Raw genomic sequence first — 24,934 nt, forward strand, 5'->3', positions numbered from 1 at the left:
TACGGATTAACATAGGGGGTTCTTTGGCGGGCGCCGAAATGTCGCGGACAGGGCCGCTTCTGCCTTGAACCTCAAACAGGAAGAAAAAAAATAATAAAAACGAACAGCGGTCATGGCGGGGACACGAACTTGCGGCGGCCTGCTGCTTCGCAGCAAAGCCTTAGCTATCAAGGAGTGCCTCCACGTTCTAGACGAAACAGTAGTAGAAATGGACTGTGATTCCACTTCAATGGACCACTCATAATAATAAAAGTAAGTTTTAAACCAACACTAATTTTCAGCGAATACACAAACGAAGTGCCACATTTCTTGATACACAACTCGAACAGTTCTCCCGACTTCACGGAGTATGAATTGGGGAAAGGGCGAAATACAGTTTAAGGCTGGATGGTCTTTACGATTGTTTTTGATGTGCAATAAAACGCCCCCTCCCCAGGCTGGAAACGCACAGCCTTTGTTCAATTTTCTCGGTCCCACCGACTGCCGATCTTACTCAATGAATTCAACACAACGTAGGAATTTAACGCAGAATTCGATGCAGAACAAACCCTGAGTGCTAACAAAAATATTCTACGCCAGAAAGCTGGCGTAGCCATTTTTAACTTGCGATACACCGAACTAGATCACAAGAAGGGTCTGTTGGAATTTTATAGCCCAAGTAATGAGCTTTGCGGCCAAGAAACGTATGACAAAAAAAAAACTAAAACTACCCCGCAATTGATTGAACGTGCATAAAACGTGCTCGCGAGCTAGAGTCCAACTTCACACTAAAATGCCCTGCAGTCGTCCGCTCACTTTCGACACCTGCAGAACTCTGGTCGCCCCTATGCGCGCATAGTACGACATAAAACGAAGGGTCGACAACATTCGGGCGACTGGAATAGAGAAGCGGGTGAAGTTCGAAGTAGACGATGCCCGCCGCTCGGGCTTTACGGTCACGTGCTTTTTCCTGTTGCTCGCTGTCCTCTCTGCGCGAAACTTTTCGTCCGCCGACGAGGCTTGGCAGGTAGGTGAATGTCGAGGCCAAACAGTGTAGGAAAGGTGGAAGCTCTATTATACTGCACGGAATTGATTTTCCCATCTCCGCGCTCGACGTTCTCAACCTGTAAGCCGCGAACCACTCGAGTATAACCCCAAGAGCGAAGAAGGCGAACGCTTCGGACGCAGGAGCCAGATTTGTGTCGACTCGGCAGAATGACAAACACGCAAGCGGGAGGCGCCGCTGAATCGGGTCCAGGGCGCGGAAAGGAGGATGTACGATCGCCTAAACCTAACGGCAAAAAGAAAAGCGCCGCGAACGGGTACGAGGCACAATAGCCGGACGAGCCGCCAAGGACGCCAAAAGAGCTCAAGTACCTTTCTTCTTTTTTTAAAACGACCGTCGTGTTGGTACACAATCGGCAATTTTGTTCCTCTTTTCAGTGTACACTTCCTCTGCCCGTGGGCTGACGAGAGAGACCTTGGTGTCAAGCCAAGCCTCCCTGGGAGTCTTGCGTCACTAACATTCAGTTTTATAACGCTTCACTTTGCCTGCAGCAAGCTGACATGTTTTCAAAATTTTAACCCCGTATTAGCAGCGTGGACATCAGCAAAAACGAAACAACAAACAACAGGGGGGAGGTAGAGTTAATACAGTTGACGACCGGTCTTTCGGACGCCTAATTTTTCGGACGTGCTTGATTTTTCGGACATTTTCTCGGCCCCAGATCCGCGAAAATGTCCGAAGGGTCCGAATAATCGGTCGTCGGCTGTATAGTGTACGGTTGGGATACAAAGGCCGCGTGATCTACTTCTCGCAGCAGAAATACAAGGAAGAAATATCAGAGTCGACGAAAAGTGAAGCTGCTACAAAATGTACCAGATTCGAGCGCGCGAGGACTGGGCCTTTCGCTGAACTAAAACATAAGTGGATTACGCGCTGCTGTACAGCGAAACAAAACCGTACGTCCGCGGTTGTGCGTCTCGAGAACAAGCATACGAGCAGCCTGTAATCGTAAATGCCGCGTACCAGCGTAAATACGGAGTTAGCAACAACGCCCGCGTGAGAAAACTTTCTGGACCACCGGCGAAGCTTCCCATATAGTACGCTGTTTTTAAGCCAGCTCCGTAATGCAGAAAACATATTTTTTTTCGCAATTTTCGCGCCCATTGTTGGTTGCGTAACAGTGAAAATTGCGCTATAGCCTCAGAAAAGTTTCCATGTATAAAGTAAGTGATCAATCATAACTGCTTAATTAAGCACAAATAGACTTTAAAATGCCGGAAACGAGGTGGCAGCGACAGCATATATAGACAGTTCTGAAATTGGGGCATCACACACAAGATAATTTTGTTGGTCATTAAGGGTAACAGAGAAGGCAAGCGTTGCAGGGGGCGGCAGAAAGTTAGGCAGAGGAGATCAAGAAGTTTGCGGGGATAAATTGGTCGCAGTTAGCACAGGAGCAGGATAATTGGAGATTAATGGGAGATGCCTTTGCCCTGCAGTGGGCGTAGATAGGCTGGTGATGGTGATGATGATGATGATGACACCGAAGCAACATGTGGTCTCCGCCGTAGTAGGTTATTTTACAAGACAACCGGGGATTTTTAACGTGCGCCGAAATCTCGACGCACGGGCGTTCTTGCTTTTCGCGTCCGCGAGAAAAACAGCCGCCTGGAATCGAATCTGCGACCTCGCGCTTATGGCGTGTCACCTCAGCCACTGAGGCACCGCGGCAAGTGCAGTGTTTCATTCAGTGGATATCCCAACATTTACACCGCTCAGAGCTCGAATTCAGCCTACTGGGAACACGTGAACTCTCAAAATGAGCTCGTTCATCCAAAAGAAAAAAAAAATGCTTGGCCTTTCATCCAGAATTCTGCTTACAGAATACAAAACCAGCACTATTTGGCGTCAACATTAATATCGCACCAAGGAACCGGACCCGGTATCGACCTGCACTACACTCGGTGCAGTCATTCGAATTCCCATGGCAGCTGGCTTTCACGTACACGTGCCGCGCCATACACTCATCAGAAATATCGGGTACGACAACATGGAAACATGTTTTCCGCGTTCATTGCTCCATACGCGAGAGGATGACACCGCCATGGACGCTGCTGCCCTACCATTACCATGAGTATCCGGGTGCGTGAAGGTTTAGGCTTAGGCGAGGAAGATTTAGATCGTAGACTTGACGGCTCGTTTCGTTGTACCATCTCCCCTTTTTTTGTACACACACCCTACTTGGCGGATTCATAGGGTATAAACGTCAGGAGAAGTGATTGCTAATTCCCTAGATGTGATACGGCAGGCAAACTCGCAGCTGTTAAGCGCGAAGATGAGGTCGAAGTCCATGCCCGAGCCATCACAAGGCCAGCGGACTTTGTGGCAAGGCAGCAAGTTCGAGGCCTGTGAACAATGGCCTCTATTTCTTTTAAATTGCTCCCCACACGAGCACAGGCAGGAGATGCAGTGCAATGCTAAACAAAAGAAAACGCAGGCTTGGGCTTTTTTTCTTCTTCCTGTGCTGTTCCCAGTGCAGAATTGGGCGAGTTGGTAATCCATGATCGACTACAGCGCGGCAAAAAAACAAGGACGAAGGTTCTTTACTTTCGTCTTTATTTTATGGCGCGCTGTAGTCAACTGCGCTGTTCAAATAATTATTGGTTTCACACAGCCATGTTTTTTTTTTTGCAGCTGTACATTGTTTCCTGTAATCCATTGTCGAGTTTAGAATGAACGTCACTAAAGGGGCAAGGATCGTATTCGTTGTGCAGTACGCGTGAGCAACGGCGCCGCAGCACCGCTAGCCTCCACTTTGCTGCGCGAATGATGGCGCCACGTGAAACAGCGCGTCAATGTAGCGTGCTCGCGCGCGCCATACCTGAGAAACATGGCGTTCCCCTGGAGCTCCGACAGTACATCGTCCATGCTTTTTTGCTTGGTCACTAGGGGTCTGCCAGACCCGCGGGCGAACCGTTCCGTCATCGTGGCCACTTGAAATATCCAACAGCGTTCACAACAAACAGGTAGTGTCCCACTTGAGGAAACTATGTCCTCCAAGACGTGCGCAAGGAGTTCCTCAGTGTCCTCACTTTAATTTTCGGACGCGAGTTCCAAGGAGCGTAGGGGCCCCCATGTGGCAAACCGAATAACGTGCGAGTAAGGAATCGGAGCGGTCCACAGAGTCCTTTCAGAGAACACACGAAGTGCCGTGAATTCAAGTGTTTGATCCGAGTTAGGAAACGACGGTGTAGAAAGCCATTGATGGCAGAGCAGGCGGATTATGAGGGCGATATTTCGTGCATCTACGGGCCGCCGAACTCGTTTCACTGGCCGATTTCGCTCTAAGCCGCTCCCAGACAGCGCGGAGTCATCCCGAAACGTCGGGCCGATCACCATCGGATTCCGGAACCACCGTGGCAGGAAGCCTCGCCCTCAGAGCCGCTCGCTTGTCGGAAGAGTCCGGCATTCCTCGCGTGGGGGTCAAGGGTCGAGTGCGAAAGACGAGCCCAGCGGTCAGCCTCCAGAGCATGCTCTTTCCCTTCGACAGCGCTGTTGTTTCAGGCTTCGATGGCCGTTGTTTACCGGTTCCGGATGCCCTCGCCCTTTGCAGCAGCGAGAGCGAGGTTGTGCAACCAAAGCCACTCGTGGTTGCCGCGCAGGACCGCCTCGCTGCTCTTGTTTCGGCTTCGCCGTGGTGAAAAGCCCGTTGGCTGGTCAATGGGCAGGGCCGAAATAGAAGCGGCAATCGACCGCCCTCTCCTCTCAACAGCAGCAACAGCAGGAGCGAAAAAGAACCACAAACTCCGGTGCGACTGAATCCGATTGAGCTGCAAGAAAGTAGTGTTGAAAATGAAAAGTTAACACAAATGCACCCAATCCCTATCTGAAACGAGAGCGGAATCCGGGGTGACGAGCAGTCAACGTTATTGGAACGGAATGCGGCGTGCCAGGGGTGGGAATAAAAACGGAGTGCAGCGTACCCAACGCGGCAACGGAAAGGCCACCTGATCAAATGTGGCTGGCAGTAATCAAGAGCCGCCTTTCGCTGCACAGGCCGTGAGTCATAACCCGGCCGTGCGCCGACGCGACACCACGGCTTTCGTCCATATCATACGCGACACAGCTGACAAACAGATGTGGCGGCCGGCCCGAGCGGGAATCAAAGTAATGGGAGACGAACGACGAAACGAGGTTAGGGCATCGTCCGGAGAGAATTTGCGCCCGACGGCGGTGTCATTTGTACGAAGGGCGACAATGCTAGATGCACAAACCGGATAACAACGGGCAACTGGAGAGAGGGCCCGCGATCGGCCGGCGAACTACGACGCCAGGGTGCGAACTAGGTTAGTCCGCACGAGTACAGCCGAAAACAGCGCTCCGCGCCAACAGATTCTCTCCTGGTGGTGGTGCGGTCTTGGTGCGAGGACGCGCGAAAGGCGGCCAGGCGCCGTGTCCGGAACGTCAGCTCTTTCGCTTTCGCTTCCCCTCGGCACAATAAAGGACGCAAAGGGCGAGCGAAGAGCCACAAAGAAAAAATGATCGGGAGAAAACGAACGCCAACAGCCCTCCAGGTATAATAACGGTACTCCCTGTACTTTCTTTTTCGGACAGCGCTGGCGTGAGAAGATAATGCGACCCGCTAGTAGGCAGCGCCTCGACTCTCAAGACATGGGGGGAAAGTTTCTTCCTCGAGCAGCTCTTGCTTGCGAGTCACGGGTTTATTCAGAAGAGGCACAGTACGAGGACGGTATACGCGCTGCGCGAAAAAGAGCCCGCACGTACCTCGTTTGCCCAGGCAGGAAGGAAGAATGGAAACGCGAGGTAGGCGCGCAACAAAGGACCTCTTTCTTTTCCGACGTGGTCTTTTGTTTCAGAAACAGCTCGCCCTGTGTCACTCAAGCAGATATACGAAGCGACTCGGACGGCAGGCACGCCGTGAAAAGTGCGCTAATTCGGAGAGCAATGCATGTTGAAATATCTAAATATGGCAACGACATCGCGAGCAGGCGGCTGGACGAAATTAGCTCTCCACAAGCATGCTAAGCACTGTTTTCAATCCTCCGTTTACTTTCGTTTCCGCCCGTCACGAAGAGAAACAGCCTTGGAGAGAAACAGCCGACCAAGAATTAAGCAATGAAGAAGTTCGAACTTTCCAAAACAACGCGAAAAAACTATGGGTAGGAATGCACCGTGTGTGGAAAGCCGCCAGCGTGAGAAGCCGCACAGTTCCCTAACAGGTACATCCGAAGCACCCTACGGCAGCAACGGTCGGACGGAGAAGGCACGGCAAAAGCCAGAACACGAGAAAAACAGGTGGGCCGTTAACAACACGCCGACTGTCGGAGCACGTTGCGCTCCTACTCTCGGAGAAAGCCGGTCAACACGAACACACACACTCGTACGAGCCACGCGGGCACTAACAAGCGCGCACGCACGTGTACAGACGCGCACAGGGGCAGTCGACGAGGGCACGTAGACTCCGTCTTGTTACCACTCAAACACAACGGTACCAGGCAGGAAAAAACGCCACATTGAGCCGCGCGGTGGAAGAACCACCGACGCCGCCACAACGAACCACTTCCACTTAGCGCAACCTCCGCAGGCGCCAGTGCGCGCGACTCCTCTCCTGGCGAAACCGAAAAACGTGCGGGCGCGGGCAAACCTCTGCACCTCTGCGCATGCGTCGCACGATTGACGACGCTACCGCCGACAGCGACGCCTCGCGCGCGCCCTGGGAAGCTCACCCGAGCGAAAAACATCCGAGCATACCGAGCAGGCGGCAAGTGCCGCGCGTCGCTCATCGGATTCTAGTTCGTCGCGCCCACCCTGCCCTCGCAGCTGGTGACTGTCGTTCGCGAGCGATAAAATGCGCAAGTAGAAGGAAAATACAGAAACATCCCGTGCAACCCGATCAATATTCGGCTCTCGAGGGGAGAAGGGCGTACGCGCACGGCACCCGGTTTTCATAGTTTTTTCCAAGAAGTTACGCGACTACAGTGTTGTTCAATTCCCTTTCTTCGAACAATCGATTGCTGGGCCAACTTAGCGGCGACTCTTGTGAGAAAACGTCTAAAATGCGTAGTTTTCTGATTACTTAATTGCCAATAAAAGCTCTGGAATTTTACCTGCCCCCCACGAGAGCAAAGTATAATATGTGGCGTGAGTAAAGTACCAAATTTGCAGCATATGACGGCCTCTATCTCCTTGAGTGCTGTGCTGGGTGTTGGTGATTTTTATACTACTTTACTCAGTAAGCACCCGTTGGCCATGGGCGAGACCAGGCAATCATGCTTAGTGCACACGACCGGTTATCCCTCTTCTCAGCGCGTGCAGTAGGACAGCCATCGTGCTGTAACGATCATGGAGTGAAAGAGAGTATGTTTCGCCTCACAAATTCACAGTAAATTTGGCCCAATGCTATTGGCAGAGACCAACTGTCTCACGCAAATGTCCGCACGGAAATCGCACGGCTTTAAGTGGACCGGTTCTGTGTAAGCATAAAACCTTTTGTTTTTCTCGTGTTATTTATATTAATTTGCAGTTCGAGCGTGATAGCTTCCTGTTAGATCCTTCAAAGTAGCTAATGCAATTTCTGCTCTATTATTTCTTTTTAGCTCGCTTGCTTGCCTGCTTCTATTTTTTTTTAAGTGCATGGGGGTTGATCTGACAATTAAGGCAACATTATTTCAATCGCTCTGCATCAGCCCCCGGCGGAAAAGCCGTAAACGCTCACTGGCCCGCTGAACGCACGAAAACGTAGTCCCCCGTACACGAGGGCCCAGCGAGGACCCTAACGTTACTCATGGATAGAAAACGCCTGCTCGTTAACCATTGCCCACCGTCGCTTTCCATGCAGCGAAGTCGGCTGAAACGGTCATCTAATCTGTGCGCCACTCGCTGGTTGAAGGAATCAGTTTTCTTAATGTACCGCACTGTGTGTACAAATGATGCGAACAATATCAAGGTTAACCACCCTTTTGAAAACACTGAAAAGGCATATAATGGGAACATGAATGATGGGATATGCATACCCATGTACCCAATTATCCCCATCGTGTACGTGCACGCTGATATTAATATTCTCTCACTCGTGTGTGTGTATATATATATATATATATATATATATATATATATATATATATATATATATATATATATATATATATATATATATATATACCGACCACCCGACCCGATCAGGCATAACGTCAAGAGCCGGTGGGTGCCTGGGTGTAACACAAATTATAGCCCGTGTAGAAACAGCCTCTGTTTGTGCTTGACGATGGCTGAAGCGGACAGGGAGCGTTCCACAAATCTTTAATTCATGTTAGTTTATTTGGTACCGGTTTTAAATAACGAAATTCAAAAGTAGGACAATGACCAGGCCCAGCATATGATTTAACTCTGAAAATGGGGTCTGCGATGCGACTTTACAAAATGCAGCCACGAAGCCTGATGCGTGATGTCACAGCACACGTTATAGTCGTTTAGTCCAACAGTGAATTTCGCATCATCGCCCGTCAGATTTGCTTCACCAGGCGCAGCTTATTGATTGAATATATCTTCAATAGGCGAGCCTCAGCTGTGGATTTTAGGGGTCCCGTCCAGTAGCGAGCATCCTAGCGTAGTCATCCCCGTGCATTGCTTGAAAGCAGATCCTCCGAAATTTTTGCAGCGCACGATTACAACAGTACTATTAAATATCGTTGGATAGCGACGTGAAAGCTGATGGCCGCGGAAAAACCGGACATCGATCGACGGGAATACCCTAAATAAACAAAGAAAACAAAATGAAAGCCCCATGTGGATGTTAGCATTGCACCATGCAGTGATCAACGATGGTAGGTTACGAAAACGAGCATCAATCCCGTTAAGTAGGATACAACATAAAAAGAAAAAAAAAACGGAACCAAGAATAAGGTTAGCCAACACATATATCAGCAAATTTGAGTATACTCATTGTCTTTAAGCAGCTTGGAGAGGACTGTGACCCAATATAATAGAAAGGCATCTGTGTTCAGCTAGACATAAGGGGCTCTGATACGCGGGAAAAAAAGTTGAAGCGGGATAGAGGCCGGCAAGGTGAATGACCCGTGCATGCATCCTTCTGGCACTCCCATAGCTGCTGCATACGGCGGCTTCTGTCTGCTGCTAGATTATATATGCGCGATGCACGCACATAGATAGCCGAACAGAGAAAACCAAAATCATGCACAGAGTTATCGATCAGACACGTAAAGTTATGGGAATGTAGTGTTTTGATAACGTTTTAACCTGGACAAAGAGAAACAAATGGAAGCGTCATCACAGCTGATCGCTGGGCGGGCTCATCAGCCCCGATGGAGATGGGCATACGTGGGATATATTAGGTGACCCGCGATCCCCTCAACGTCTAAGATTTGAGCTGAAAGGGTACGACCTTAGTGACACAAAACCATCAAAGACGATATAGTATGCATTCGGAGGAGAACCACTGGCGCTGCGTTTGTGAGTGTTTGCGCCTTCCTTTCTCGTTCTTGTTATTGTTGCAGAAAACAAAAATGTTTAGATTAAAGCACGCGAAAAACATTAGGCAGGCAAGAGCACCACTTCTTTACCACGGCTCGTGTAATTCAAATCGTCGGAGCAGATCTTGCAGGAACCGGCTCCACGAGGAATGGTGAATTTCATGTCCGACGGCGTGTTTGCATTTGTATAGGTGCATGCGGCCGTTCACGCAGCACGTATGCCACCCGCCGCGGTAGCTCAGTGGCTAAGGCGTTGTGCTGCTGAGCACGAGGACGCAGGTTCGATTCCCGGCCGCGGCGGCCGCTTTTCTGATGGAGGCGAAAAGCAAAAACGTCCGTGTGTACGAGATTTCGGCGCTCGTTAAAGATCCCCCCGTAGTCAAAATTAATCCGTAGCCCTCCAGTACGGCGCGTCTTATCGCCTGCGCTGCGTCTGAGCGTTAAACCCTGCAATCATAATCAGCACGTACGCTCTTAATCACGACGTCGTATAGCGAGGACATTCAACGGTTCTGCGCAGAACACTGCGCACTGGCTCGAAGCATGGTATTTTACGGTCCTGCGGACCGACCGGGATTTTTTTGTTTGTTTTGCTTTCGAAGGCACGCCTCCTGACGAGGGGACGATATATTGTGATATTCAGAGCTTACTGGAATTCCCCAACGAATTTACAATTCACTCTACTGTGAGCTCATTATTAATGAGAAATCCGTGGAAATCGACACAGTTATAAAGTCGCCCCAGTGGTCAAACTTGGGATAATTTACCCAAAAGTACGAGCACCATAGCGCCGATCACAACTGCTATCCGCGACCGCACTCCTGCCAGAGAAGGCCGTGTTGTATTCCAAATGAAGAGGGCATGATAACGTTACAGTTCGACTATGCATTAACTACCAATTATGTAACGACCCACGCTGACAACAGACAAAGCGGAATGCTCAGCAGTGGGAAGAAGAGAAACGAGAGGAGGGAATCACAATGAAGACCGTCACGACTAGGTTTGATTTTGTATATAAGAATAGGCGCGAAACGTAGCTTCGTGTAGAGTTACGTTAGGGTGCAACAACGTGGCATAACTTGGTATGAGATATGCGTATTGGTGTGCGAGTTACGGCCCTTTGACACCGTTGGAAATTCCAGGCGACAACTGACTGAGAATTGGCTGGGAGTGATAACAGTGGAAGCTGTAAAGCGATTTAATTTAATACCGCTTGATCGCAGGTGGCGCTGTGTCTATTTCTATCGAATTCGAAAAAAGCATTCGATCATGTCGGCCATAATCTCGCTATTCACGAAATGAAAAATATTAAAATAGAAAGCAATGTTATTAGGGTGGGTTATGGAATATCTCCGTAATAGACACCAGGCAGTTACTATAGATGATGTACAGTCATAGAAAAATGAAATACGAACACGAAAATATGTACCAGAACACGCAAAATTGTAAAATACTGTTTGTTTTATTTCAATAATGACGCGGTATTAGCATGCTTGGAAAGCCACATTTCCCAACTTTGTTATTGTAATTAAGCCACGCGTCAATTTAACATTCACTGAGTGAAATCGCGCTACTTGGGTTCTGGCTCATATTTTCGTGATCGGGTTTCATTTGTCCATGACTGTACAGTCTTCATTTCAGCTAGTAAAATCAGGGGTTCTTCAGGGGTCCGGGCTTGGTCCCACACTCTTCTTAATTTACATAAATGACATCTGTGTTGATAGTAATTCTTCTATTGGGTTATTCGCAGACTAGTGTGTAATTTATCGGCGTGTGTATAACAAGTCTAATTGTGCTGAACTTCAAACTGACTTGAGTAGATTGGAAAAGTGGTGTGCTTACTGGCAAATGAACATTAATGTAAAGGAAACTCAACTTATATAGGTTTCGCCACGCGCAAAGAAGTTGTTTTATTTGGTTATAACCCTGAATAGCGCGATTGTTGGACCTGTTAATTCGTTTAAATACTTAGGAGTCATTCTCACAAACAACCTCTCTTGGAAAGTGCATATTGAGTATATTTTAGGTGATACCTACAAAAAACTTGGTTTTACTCGCCGTTAGTTGCATCATGCGAACAACGATATCCAACTGCTTGCATTTACCCCCCTTATAAGACCACAAGTTGAATACGCTGAAATAATCTGGGATCGTTGTGAATCTACCTTGACCAAAACAATATAGAAGCGTTGCAAAACAAGAGTACCCGTTTCATATCAGGACAATACTCGCCGCATTCAAGCATTACATAGACAAAAAGAAATCACAGTCTTCAAACTCTAGGCACAAGACGCAAAATTTCCCGGATTATATTTTTTCATAAGTTTTACCATCACCCCAACAATTTCACTGCCTCAAGGACAAAACCAGCGAAGCATATTTCCGCACGTGTAGACCATCCAGACAAAGTGCAGTCTCAATTTTCGCGTACCAACCTGCACCGCCTTTCTTTCCTCCTCTTAGCCATTAGTGAATGGAATGCGCCCTCCCAAAACTAATTGCCATCATTTCTAACCATGAGAAATTTACCGAGGAAGTTGTTGAACTGTTCCAGTGTGTGCCATAAAAAATTATTACTTCCGTTTGTTGCCTAGGTCCCATTTTTGGTCGGACCTATCCCGTGTCTGTAGTTTGACATTCGTTCTGTTAATTAGAGTTGTAACATATCTTGTTTCTGTATTTCCACATGTTTTTGTATGCGTAGTTACCTGCTTACTGTGATTTTTAAGTGCTTTTTTGCCGTAACTTTAGTGAATGTACTTCTCTGGTGTTCAGAGTGCCTTGTGCAAATCTGACCCCCCCCCCCCCCCCTATGTAATATTCCTGGAAGGGCCTTTAGAGTAATAATAATAATAAAAAAAAAGTGGAAGGTGCGGTAATGTCTGCTTCCTTGAACACTTTTTTTTTTTTCAATCGCTGAGCCCAGGCCAAAGTAACCGTAGTGAAGCTGCGAACGAAAAATCGACTAGCCGCTGAGCGTCGTCGGCGGCAGAAGACAAAGTCGGACAGAAGAAGCTCGTAGGCTAATCGGACGCTGTGTCAAGGCCCGTCCGGGTATTATACAGCCACGGCCTCGCGTGCGACAGCGTCTTGGTCCATTTGGAAGTTTTAATTTGGCCAATCGTAGGTTGCGCACGACGAACGTCCGTGACCCAGCTTAAAGGCGCGCTTGAATTTCTTCCCTCCCGCAAGAGCGAAGGACGCGGCTGCGCTCGGAGGAATGTGTGCAACGTCGTCGCGGCACTTTCAACTGCGAAAGTGAGCGCCGCTGAGCGACATCGGAGGCGTCAGTTTGAAAGACGACATTCTTTCTTGGGCTATACCTAAACGCGATATGTTTTTGTCTGTCTGATTATCTGTCACTAACCGCCTGACCAAAATCAAAAAAAAGAAAAGAAAACAGGTTAACGAAAGCTCGAACTCAAAGTAAATATAGGCAAGAGCGTTACAAACTACTAAAAGTGTTAACATGACTCATACATGTCCACATTATTCAGCACAGAGAAATCTTCTGGCATGTTTGAGGCCAAGCGTACGTATATAACCGAGAGTACTAGCGTTCTTGTAATTACGAACACACGTTGGATTGCTGTGTACGATAGCAAATGAAAAACAAAAAAAAAGCGACGCATTGAAAATAGTGGCGAAGAGAAGCGAGATAGAATAAAAAAAAAGGGAAAGCAATGAGCTCTAGCTCTAGCTGTTAATAGCAGAACGGAAACAAAAGGTCCCAACAGATGGCGTGCGGGCGCGCCATCTGTTGGGACCTTTTGGGATCTGTTGGGATCTGTTGAGCGCGCACGCGCGCACGCGCACGCGTGTGCGTGCGTGCGCGTGTGCGTGCGTGCGTGCGTGCGTGTGCGTGTGTGTGTGTGTGTGTGTGTGTGTGTGTGTGTGCGTGTGTGTGTGTGTGTGTGTGTGTGTGTGTGTGTGTGTGTGTGTGTGTGTGTGTGTGTGTGTGTGTGCAGGGGTAGGAAGGGGAGAAAGGAGAGGGATTTACGTGGCACGCGTGACAGAAGACTCTCGTCTTTCGACGACATTAGCACTGGAACACAAAGATGCGTGGCTAATTTTTTTTACTCTTCGCATTAAAAGGCACGTGACGGCACATGAGCAGAACAGGTGCACCCCAGCCCCGAAGAACGTCTATTCTGGGGGTAGTGGCGTACAGCGAAGGTCACTGGGCTGATATAACAGAAAACGAAATAAACAAACAAACCAACAAACAAAAAAACCCGGGGGTACTTAAGTCTGCTCACGCAACGCCGGGGGAAGCCATAATGCTTTGGCATTCGAAGCACGTATAAGCAGACATGAGTGCCCTGAGGAATTTTTAGAGCAAAGAATGGCGGGTATCCGTCAGCATGTGCGAGGGAGCAATTGTCTATTTAGAGGAGCAGTATGATCGCTCCTTGTTTTCCTCGCCACTCACGTGAGGGATACCCCGCAGCGCCTAGCTATTATAAGGAGCGGTGTTCCTATACTGCTCCTTGACGTGCTCCTAACGTGGTGAGGAGAAGGAGGTTTGTTAGAAAAACTAATGGAGCGATGGAAGAAACCTTGTTCTCAAGAACATGCATACCAGCGGCCTAACCGAGATTCGTAAAAAAAAAAAAAAGAACTTTAACAGTCTTCGATGCTCTTTGGCCTGAGCCGCTTCGCCTCGAGGCCATAAGTTTTAGAGGAAAAAAATTAACGGCAGAGTGATTGTGCACATTATGCGCCATGTAACACATTTTTTCCGTCTGCGGTGACGCCATATGCTCTTCTTTGCTGTGGTGCCTGCCACGACCAGAGGTCTGGAATCCGGAAGATAGCTGACGTGGCTTTGAACCAGCTCACGGAGTTATTACTGCATGAAGTGTACAGTGAACGGCAATACGCGGTTCAGTTACGTAACTAAGCGCGGCAGGTGCGGTGGTCGTACTCGCAGAACCGACCACAAAATTAATTCAATTTTGCCCATGTCACGAGTTAGACGACTTCTAAGCTTTGCAGACTAGTATCCTTGAATACGTTATAATCAAACTTTCCCCCAGAAGTAGCCTGTCTTCCCGGATTCTCCAGAGTCGGATTCTTCTAAGTGGGAGAGATTCAAAGAAGAAATTAAGATGAAAGCCTTGGAAAGGTCAAGTGCCTTACATCATGATAAAACGAAAAAAGAAGCACTGCTCAGACGCAACCTGGAAACACTTTTAGCACTTGAGAGCCAGTCATCGGGACTGTGTAAGGATGATATAAAAACCGTGAAACAAAAGTTGGAGTCTATCGAAGAAAGGTACCATGGGGCAATAGTCCGAGCCAGAGCGGAGAAGTTTTTGTTGGGTGAAGCACCAACCAAGCGAGCTCTTTGCTCTGAAAAAAGTTACGCCACCAGAAACACAATCAGTGAAATAGAGTACAAATTGCATGTATCAAGTGACCAGAGAATAATATCGAACGTCTTTTGTGAGTATTACGATAGTTTGTTTGCATGTCAACCGGTAAACTTAGACCGGTTTAGGGAAGAGTTTATGCGTTTCTTGACGGTCATTGACGACGAGGTTGAAGATAGTCTGGAAGTTTCAATTACACCTGATGAAGTTAAGAAAGCAATTGACGATTTAAATCCGGGCAAGTCTCCGGGACCAGACGGGTTGTGCGCGTCGTTTTACAAAGCGTTTCGTGATGACCTCAGTATAACATTGTGTGAACTCTATACGGAAGCATATGAGCGGGATAGACTGCCACCATCTTTCTCAAGTTCGCACACTGTGCTCATACCTAAAACAGATGACAGGGATGAACTAAAGAAGGACACAGCGTATAGGTCAATCACGTTAACTAACGTCGATTATAAAATATTAATGAAAATTGAATGAAGGGAGGTTACAGATGGTGATAACAGATATAGTGGGGGAGCACCAAACATGTGGTATCAAAGGAAGATCTATAACAAGTAATATACACGCAGCGAGAAGCATCCTAGAATGTTGTGACAGTATGGACTTAATTGTAGCCATGCTCCAAATAGACCTCGAAAAGGCCTTTGATAAATTCTCTCATGAAATGCTTTTTATCATCTTGGAACAAGTAAACTTGGGAAGAATAATAGCGGGGGGTGTACAAATGGCTTATAAAGCGTGTTCGACAAGTTTGGTTATTAACAAGTCGGTGTGTCGTCCAACCAAGGTCACACGTTCGGTTCGCCAAGGGTGCCCGCTTTCGCCTTTACTTTTATGTTTATGCGTTAAGGCCCTCTGCGCAAGCGTAATTAACAACAACAGTATTCATGGCTTTCGGTTGCAGGCATGTGAGGTCCGTGTACTTGCTTATGCGGACGACATTGCTTTTTTGTGCCGTGATAGAGAAAGTATCAGTAGCGCCATTAAAATACTTAATTCCTTTTGTGAATATACTGGAAGTTCCGTAAATTGGCAAAAAATGTCTGGGGTTCTGGCACTGGGGCTGGGACTGGACACCCAGTGTGTTTGAAGGTGTCAGCTGGCAAGTTACGCCTGCCAAGTATCTAGGTGTCCCGCTGGAAAATTACCGCGACAGCGAGCCGTACTGGCGAAGCCAGACAGTGGCGTTGCGAGAGAAAGCGGAAAAGTGGGAGGGAAAGGGTAAAACGTTGTCTGTGTTTGCGCGGGCGACGGTGTGTAATATGTTTCTGTTCGCTAAATTGTGGTACGTTTTGCAAGTTATTCATTGTTCGCGTGCAAATGTACAAAGGTTACACCGTGTATGTGCTTTTTTTATTTGGGGCTCGACCTGGGAACGGACGAGTAGAACTAATCTTTCAGACGTGTGCGTGATGGTGGTTTGTCACTATCGCATCTTTTTCTGCAACAAGTAGTCAATAGATTTTATTTTTTGCGTGAGGTGAAGGACGCCCTACTTCGCACTGTAATTCAGGTTAGGTTAGGTAGACTTCTGCCTCAGTTTGTTATTACGTCATGTTTGTGTTATACCGGAGGAGTTCACGGATATTTAAAGGAAGTCGTACAGGCAACACAATTTGTATGTTCGCGTTTTTCCATGGAGTATTTGAGTTCAGTGTCGAAGAGGAAGTTGTACAAAGATCTCGTTGAAATCTGCTTTCCAGTGCCACTATACAGATCCATGTTTCGAAGTGGCCCAGGACAAAATGTTTTGAAACGTGTAAAAGCAATGGTTGTTCCGCCGGGTGTTAAAACGTTTTTCTTTAAGCTCATGTTGGTGTGCTCCCGGTTAAAACGTGGATACTTGAGAAGGGTTTATTCGTGCCCTGGGGAGCAGACTGCTGGCTATGCAAGAAGCCGGAAACTGTTGAACATGAATTTTTGGACTGTTGGGATGCGGTGTTTTCGTGGGATGTTCTTCAGAGAACTTTGGAAAAGGAACTCCCCTTGGATCCTCATGGTATACGGTTTCTGGCAGTTGAGAACGATAATGGAGTGCCTTACGACCTATTGATGTTGCTGGTCCTCCACGGAATATGAAGGTCTCGATTGGCAGCTCGTTACTCGGACGTTGATGGACGGCCCGCGAGGCAGTATTTCTGTGAAAGCGTTCATCGCACTGTAGAAATGTGGAAGGGTCAACATTGTACGCCCGAGTGGCTGCAGGAAGTAGAGAAAGTGTTGTCTATGCCCCGTTTTTAGACATAATACGCTGGCTTAGGCAAAGCTAGCGTTTTTTATATGTAACACGTTTTTGTGATGTCTGAAACCGGCAATTAAAAAAAAAAACGGTCGTAGCCCAATGGGTAAGACGACTGACACTAACTCTGACTGGTCTACCAGACACAGGCTCGAATCCTGCCGGTGCCTGGGTGATTTTTTGCGATTGTAAACACTATGCGCACGGACGCGGACGGACATTGTGCGGTCCTAAAATACTCCGAACTTAAAATTGCTCCGTGGTGTCATGAGTGGTCAGAACGTTGTGCTTCAGTGGGTTTGCTTGCTCACTGCGGAATTGGTTACGGCAGAGTCCGATCCCACCATCCGGGCTGACACTTCGAGGATGCTTGTTTCCGCTATAGCACGGTATATGTGCCCTAAGTAACAAAAGCTTGATGTGGGCGAGTTGGTACATTATGCTAAAAAGAATTACTCGGCGCTAAAACAGGGACGAAGAAGAAACACGTAACACACAACACAGTGCCGAACTTCCAACTAGATTTTATTGAAAAAAGACTCTGCTTAAAATACACAAAACTAAAATAATAAAAGCATTGTGACGTCAAAATGCATCACATTTCTAAAAAGGACACTTCTTTTATTATTTTAGTTTTGTGCATTTCAGCAGCGTCTTTTTTCAATAAAATCTAGTTGGAAGTTCGGCACTGTGTTGTGTGTTACGTGTTTCTTCTTCGTCCCTGTTTTAGCGCCCAGTAATTTTTTTTAGTATATGCCCTAAACCAGTCTAAAACCAGCGGACTTGCGAATTCAGTACGCGTTCTAGATCTCCTACTCCCAGCGTTGTCTCCTTTCAGGTCTCTCTCGGCTCTAGTCAACTCTTTTTCGTCGACTTCCGTCCTTCACAAACACCTACTCGTTCTTCAGCCTGGATCACGGTTAGCGCGCGCTGCGGTGGTTGTGGAGAAACTGTTCGGAACATGCTCTGAGCAAAGACGCGTGTTTTGCGTAGAACTCCGCCAGTTCACGGTGGACCGTATGAGGTCGGAATTATCGCTCTTAAAGAAGATGACGAAAGCTCTTGTCAGTATTCTCAACAGATCCTGCCCTTCCCTTCCCATAGTGTAGGGTAGCGGGCTCTGCACCGTGCACCTTAAAACCTCCATGTCTTCTCCTCCTCGAACGTGCCTACACGGAGCTCTAATTCCCGCTTGTCGTAGAGGGATCTACTTGGAGGAGAGGGTTACCTCATCTCACTAACGTGTAAGAATCGTGTCGCTCTCCCGTCGTGTCCCCACAGAGGGATTGGTTCGCATTTAAAGAGGGCCCGCTCTTGCGGCGCCACACAGCACGCACGTATTTCCGACGACACACCGGCACTGCCGCCGTGGGCCTGTGGCGGCGACCGCAAGAGACAACGCCGGGCCCCTCGCGCCATTCGCGGGAACACAGGCGTGATGAAGGTGATGTGGCGTGCGCTACAACCACTGCAGCAGGCCCGCGGAAGGCGGAGAGGGGAAACCAGAGGAGGGCACAGTCCTCGCAGGGGCGGCGGCCGTGGAAACGTCGGTGGGCTCCGCGAGGCGCCCATCTTTTATGCATTCGACGCCGAGGCATCGCACGGTGGCCGCCAAGCCGCGCTGATGGAAGGCCGCACTCGGCCGCCAAGCCCGGATACTATATGCCTCCATATTCGCGGCGGCTGGCACGCCGCGTCGCCCAAGTTGCGTGCAGTGCCGGCAAGCATGAACGTGCCAGTGCAGTAATCGGCCAAGGCACACGCGCTAACCGAAATCCCAGTGCCCCGCATCTTTGCAGGTGCGCGCAAGGGCCACGGCCTCAGACAAGCGAAGCAAGCCCGAACGCCACCGCGTCTGTACAGCCTTCCCAATGCTACACACCAAGCCTTCCAAATGCGGCTTGGTGTGTACGCTGCGGCTAACTAAGCCCACAAAGGTGATATGATACCTATATAGGTGCGTAGTCGCCTCGCTGCGGTGCACAAATTTCCAGTCAAGTTGGAGCTGCTTGGAGATTGATGGATGAAGGATGTCGGGAAAATAAAATTAAAAGCCAGATGCAAATGCACTCACGCACTGGCCCATAAATGTAAAGAACGATGCTGAACGAAAAACAAGCCCCGAAATGGAGAGAGAGTGTGGTATTCGCAGAGCAACGCTTCCACCCTCGCATACATGCGTGTGGTGCACGTGAATTCTGAAAAATTGCGAAGCATTGAATATTCAGCCGGCACAGTTGAGCGAAATGTTGTTAGAGTTAGAATAGGTTTGATTAAAGTGGCTGCCCGTCAATTTCTGATTTTGCGGACTTCTCGCGTAAACGATGTGCGCGTATACCATTAGAAAGCATATTTCCAGCAGTTTTAAAACAGCATTTCCACTTTAACTGGCTATGCGATTATTTTCTTTTAAAAAGAAGGATGCGCTCGTAACAAAGATATTACACCGAAATGCAATGGTACAATGAATACATCGTTAAGCCGATTGGACTTCTGTACCGGTCTCTTTGACGGTAGGACCAACAATTGTAATTTCATTAACAACCACTTCCGAACTGTTTAACGCAGAGTAGTAATCGTTTATTGCTATATAGCGCCCACAGTAAACGTGACACCGCGACCAAACGTTTATAATTATTGACTGAACAGTTACGGGAGACTGTGACTTCGAACTAGTACTTTTCACACACCGTTACGAACTTCCGCGAGCTAAAATGAGCAACATAAAAACGATGGGTGTGAACCTGAGAGCAAAAATTAACCACTAAATTGATTGATCAATCAATCGGTCGATCTACCGATTGATTGATTGATTGATTGATTGATTGATTGATTGATTGATTGATTGATTGATTGATTGATTGATTGGTTGGTTGGTTGGTTGGTTGATTGATTGATTGATTGATTGATTGATAGATGGGTTCATTGATCGATCGATGGATTGATGGTTAATACACGTTAAGGTACCGTGCGAGAACGCCATGTAAAGTGACCACGAACGAGCGCCTGCTCACAGGATCCAGCTCACAGCAGCGCACTCTTGCCAGATTTGGCAGATCGGGCAGATTGCTCAAGAGTTTCCGGCTGCTGGAAAGTTTCCTCCTATCCCCGGGGCCTTACGCACATCGCCACAAAAACGAAGAGAGGCTAACTGCAACCAACTCTAGCCGACGCGCTTTCAGTGATGTCACCAGGGTATGTATGTTTACTTGACGTACAGGCGATGCGCTTCGGTGCAGTATTTTCATTTTTCAAGACTATGCATCTATGGAGCTTCCGCCTAGGAAATTTCCCTGCATCATCGCGTGCGTCACACGCCATTTGTAATGCAGTGGCTGGAGTGAGCGGATAAAACGAAAAAAAAAAGAAAGAAAGAAATAACCTAAACTTACATAGATTCGAGGGCAGAGCGTAACTTTGGTAACAACCATACTGCGTCGTCTCAGCCTTTTACAGGCTAGCTTACGGTTTCATCGCTTTTTCCCGGCTCCAAAACTTTCCCGCCTTCCTTTTCCTGATACGCATACCGATTGATGCATGCATGCCGAGTTCCAAGATAGCGAGAGAAGCGGTAGCAGCGCGGACGCACTCGGACGTCTCCCACTTGACGCCCATGCCTATGTAAACGCGCCAGGCGCACAACGGCGAGAGCTGGATGCGGCGCCTGGGCGAACCGCGCGGGCGTTGCTTACTCGCTGAGATGTCCGGGAAGCGCGCGCAAATAGATGCGCAACCGATCGGTTCCGAGTGAGCGACCCGACGGCGATCGCGGGCGTGAGTCAAGCTGGCAAGGCATGGACGTACAAGGCCCGGGTTTCGCTTCGCCAGAGTCGAAACCACGCACCCTGCGAGCCCAAGACCGAGGGCCGACACCCACCGCGAAATGGAGAACGCTGCTGGAATACAAGGCGAGCGAGAGAAGAGGTAACCCGCCGGCCTTCTCATCATGGCGGCGGCATCGGCTGGAGCCCATGGATGCCGGGCTGCCGGGGAGCTCTTCCGCGCAGCGTGCGGAAAATTTCTTGCCGCCCTATTTTGCCCTTTCGTTGCAAATGCGATGCGCGCTTACGCAGAAGGACGTTTGCCCGTACAGAGCAGTCTGGTTAGAGTAAACGTGCTAAGGGGCCGTTCACTACATCAGAAGTCACACTAGACAAAAAGTCGCCCAAAGCTCTTGCAACTTTCTGACGAAGCTTCTTTTTACGATGGTTACCAAAGCTCGTATACAGAGTGTGAGCCATCGTCAGGCACCACGTTGGTGCGCTTATGATGGTCGAGTCGGGCGAAAAGTTGGCCGCCGTGAATATTTACATTTAAATCCATTTTTTAATGCTATAAAGCATGCATTTCGAGGTTCGTGTGTTTATATACACACACGAACCTCTAACCTCTCTCGCGCTGTTAATACAATGCGCGTATGCGTATTATATTAACAGCGATGCTCTTTAGCAAATTATTATTTTGCGTGTCCGCAGTTAAAAATACCAAGAAAACGCCGAGCGCTCGTGTGTGCGTGCCTCGTGGCGACCGCTCAGCGTCCCCGGCGCACGTTTGCCAAGCCAAGCATACCCATTTAGAGAGATTTGCCATTATAGACAAAAAAAAAAATTCTGCCTTCGCGGTAATCGTGCACTTGCTCGGTCATAGCGTACGCTCCTTAAGGTGATGTCCAATGATTATCACTTCGAAAAAATCAAAAAAGCTCACACTTGTAGCAATAAAGATGGCGAGAAGGTCGTTGCGGCAGCGAAGAAGCAAATAGGCTGCAATCGTGTACTTGAACCGTCGTGATGGTCGTGAAGGTTGCGTACAGCTTCGCTACATTCAAGTCTTACGCGTTAGTGTGAGCTTCCCTCATATCTTTATGTTTCGAAACATGGCCATCCCGATTTTGTCATAACCGCCCTTTAGCCCTCTCCCTCGTGACGCCTGGCGACCTCAAAAGTCACCAAAAGGACGCAACACCCTTCTTTCACCAGATATTGTTCAACGGCTGCTCAAGAGAGGCGAACAGTATTGGCCCGGTCCCCTAAACATCATTTGCCACCAGTGGAAGTTTAATTGCTACGCTTCACATATGGGCGAGCCATTGCGCGTGGTTAGCTTGGGCCTCCAGCGGTGTCCCTGATCCGTATGCACCGCACGCGTGCCGAGTACCTAATGCCCAGTGGAGGGCCTTGGCGTTCCCCACTACGCAGTCTTTGATGCTAAATGAACGTCAATTTCAAACCGCGATAAAAAAAAAAGTTCCTGCGTTTTTGCAGTCGCCCCATTCCATAGCGGCGATTTCCCGTGCAAGCCGGGTGAACTTCCCAAGCGTTGTAGTCCCACACAACGGCCGAGCGCCGGGCCGGGGAGTCGCTTGTACCTATTTTACCGGTAGGTGCCCGGCGCCACCAGGGAACACGAATTCACATGGTGCCTTGCACAGTCACGATGGACGCTCAACTCGCAACCGCCTGTGGCAGGTCATGCCGCCAGACTCTTTCACCCCCGGCAATGGCGCAACGCGGCATGATGGCCGGGGGCCCCGCCAGATGGACAAGGGTCAGAGGTCCCTCGATAGGGTAAAGGCAGCTTTCCAGACGAGAAATCCCCTCTCAAGGGCCCGCACTCGACCAGGGACGCCTGTACCCATTAAAGAAACCGGTGGGTGCCCGGCGGTACCAGGATTCGAACCCAGTACCTTACGCATACGAGGCGAGTGCTGTACCTCTGAGCCACCGCTGCGGTCCTAAAAGTTCCTGCGTTTTTGCAGCCGCCCCTTTCCATAGGGGCGATTTCCCGTGCAATGCCCAGTGGAGGGCCTTGGTGTTCCCCACTACGCAGTCTTTGATGGTAAACGAACGACAATTTCAACCGTGATTTAAAGGGACCCTGCAACACTTTTTACAACTTTTTAGGGGCGAAGCTCCTCTTGCTCGGGCCCTGCCCCGGCCGTACACGACACATTGTACACGGCACATTGATGATGATTGTGGCAGAATCTACCTAGGGATTGGCCAACCAAAGATTGGCCGAAGAGGTCAAAACGTTCAACGCGTTCGTTGCTACCCAGCAAGGAGGAGAGGAAGAAGAAGAGGTAGTCGTTCGTCGCCGGGCTGAAGACACGTACCGGGGGTACGCGACACAAGACGCTCTGCAGAAGGCGACGGCCAAGGTGGCTAAAATGTCACACACCGAATTCGCCAACTTAACCATGGAGATTCTCATCGTCCCAAACAAGCCCTACATCGTCACCACAAACATCGACGTCGTCGACGGGCTTGTCAACGGAGCGGTAGAAAGCTTGACGTGTCGAGTCTTTGTGGGCGAATGTTTCACGGTTTTACCGATAAGCATTTTAGCTTCGCCCCTCTCATCATCATTCACTTCGTGGAGATGGCGGGATTTTTTTTCGTAATTCTCGTGCTTGCAGAACGTAGTCAATCAACACGATATCCAGTATTTGAACAAGGGGTTCGCAAAGTACCTCAGCCAAAAAATTATTGCTCTACGCTTATCAGGTAACTTAGAAACTTGCTCAGAAGACTTTTCTCTCTTTCCCGGTCTTGGCGTTCTTCGACTGCTGGAATTACGTCATTACAGTGGTGTGGCGGCTATTGGCCGGCTTTCTTCCGGTTGCAGCAATGAACGCATTTGGTAGCCACTTTAAAAAGAAAAGCGCGAAAGGAAAGCAGGAACGGAAGGCGCATCTGCTGCGACGAGCAAATCACGAAGTGTCGCTCCATATTGGCGATAACTATAGCTTTTGTAGTGCTTCCAGACGCGAAGGAAAGAGTGACAGTATTTATAATAAGTGTTGCAGAATTCCTTTCAAGCATTTCTAGCCTGCACGCGGCCTACTATATATAATTCTGCATGCTTACTAGATTATTCTTGAGTACCCTACAGTCCAGCTTATTAGAGAGTTATAGCAAAGCGGAGACCCGGTCCCGTTACGGTACCCGGTACACCAGCGCATGCGTAAAACCAGTTTTTCCGCCTCTGCGCACGCGCACGGGCGCCGGTCGCTCACCGGGTACCGTACCGGGACCGGTTCTCCGCTCTGCTATAACTCTCTATTGATAAGCGTGATGGGTTGGTTTACAGCAGGTGGATAATTTAGAGCTCTAGCCTCGGCTGTTTTCCGTAGCCATACGCTCCCATGCAAACTAATCTGAAACACGTTTGTGCCCGCAAAACAGCGCCAAACAAATAACCGCTCTCCAAACGCCGGTAAAAAAAAACATGTAACCGATAGCTCCCATAGTCAGTTGTCGGTTACAGTTTTCGGGAAGCGGTGAGAAACTAGAACCGTCTTTTTCACGCTGTGATGAAAGGCACTTCGGATGTAACCAGCCTAACGAAGGTGTACACGGCGATATATGTTCATATCAGCTATCAATCACCACGTACTTGTCGTGAGCTTTTATCAAAACAAGAGTGAGAGCTGTCTCACTCAACCATATATACGCTCTCGATCAAAACTGATGGGCTGGATTCTACTTTAAAAAGAGCGACGCAAGAAATAATCATAATAAAAAAAACAACTGCAGTGGTTCACGAGGGTATGTTTTTCGCGTACAAGTAGGGTATGCTTAGCGGATCTTTATTCGTAAAAGCCCTCGCCTTACGTCTTCGTTGACTCGCCATTTCCCAATCGTTTTTAGCGTTGCATAACCGCCTACTCTTCTGCCGCTGGAGGAGCGTGCGCAGCACTCCTTCCCGTCTTCCAGAGAGCAAACATCCAGTCGAGCTCAGCAAGCAGAGCCGAGGCTCGCGAAACGATAAGTGAAGACGCAGGATGCGCCGCGACCAAGGGCGCGCGGAGCGC

The 24,934-nt window shown here is 48.7% G+C and overlaps 1 protein-coding gene across 5 annotated transcripts in view; it reads right to left on the reverse strand.

The window, feature by feature from the left end:
• Window positions 1-24,934, reverse strand: part of LOC144139959 (rap guanine nucleotide exchange factor 2-like) — a 583,152-nt gene that overhangs the window by 221,361 nt on the left and 336,857 nt on the right. The window contains exon 1 of one of the 5 annotated variants that reach the window (XM_077672188.1): window positions 3,867-6,603. The exons of the other annotated variants lie outside the window; for them this stretch is intronic. Coding sequence (XP_077528314.1) covers window positions 3,867-3,970 — 104 coding nt within the window. The 5' untranslated portion in view covers window positions 3,971-6,603. Of the gene's footprint in view, window positions 1-3,866; window positions 6,604-24,934 lie in introns of those variants that run through there. 5 annotated transcript variants of the gene reach the window in all.

The sequence above is a fragment of the Haemaphysalis longicornis genome, unplaced genomic scaffold (assembly GCF_048455015.1).
Source record: "Haemaphysalis longicornis isolate Haplotype H1 unplaced genomic scaffold, Haemaphysalis longicornis Haplotype H1 scaffold_1, whole genome shotgun sequence".
NCBI classification, from domain to species: Eukaryota; Metazoa; Arthropoda; class Arachnida; order Ixodida; family Ixodidae; genus Haemaphysalis; species Haemaphysalis longicornis.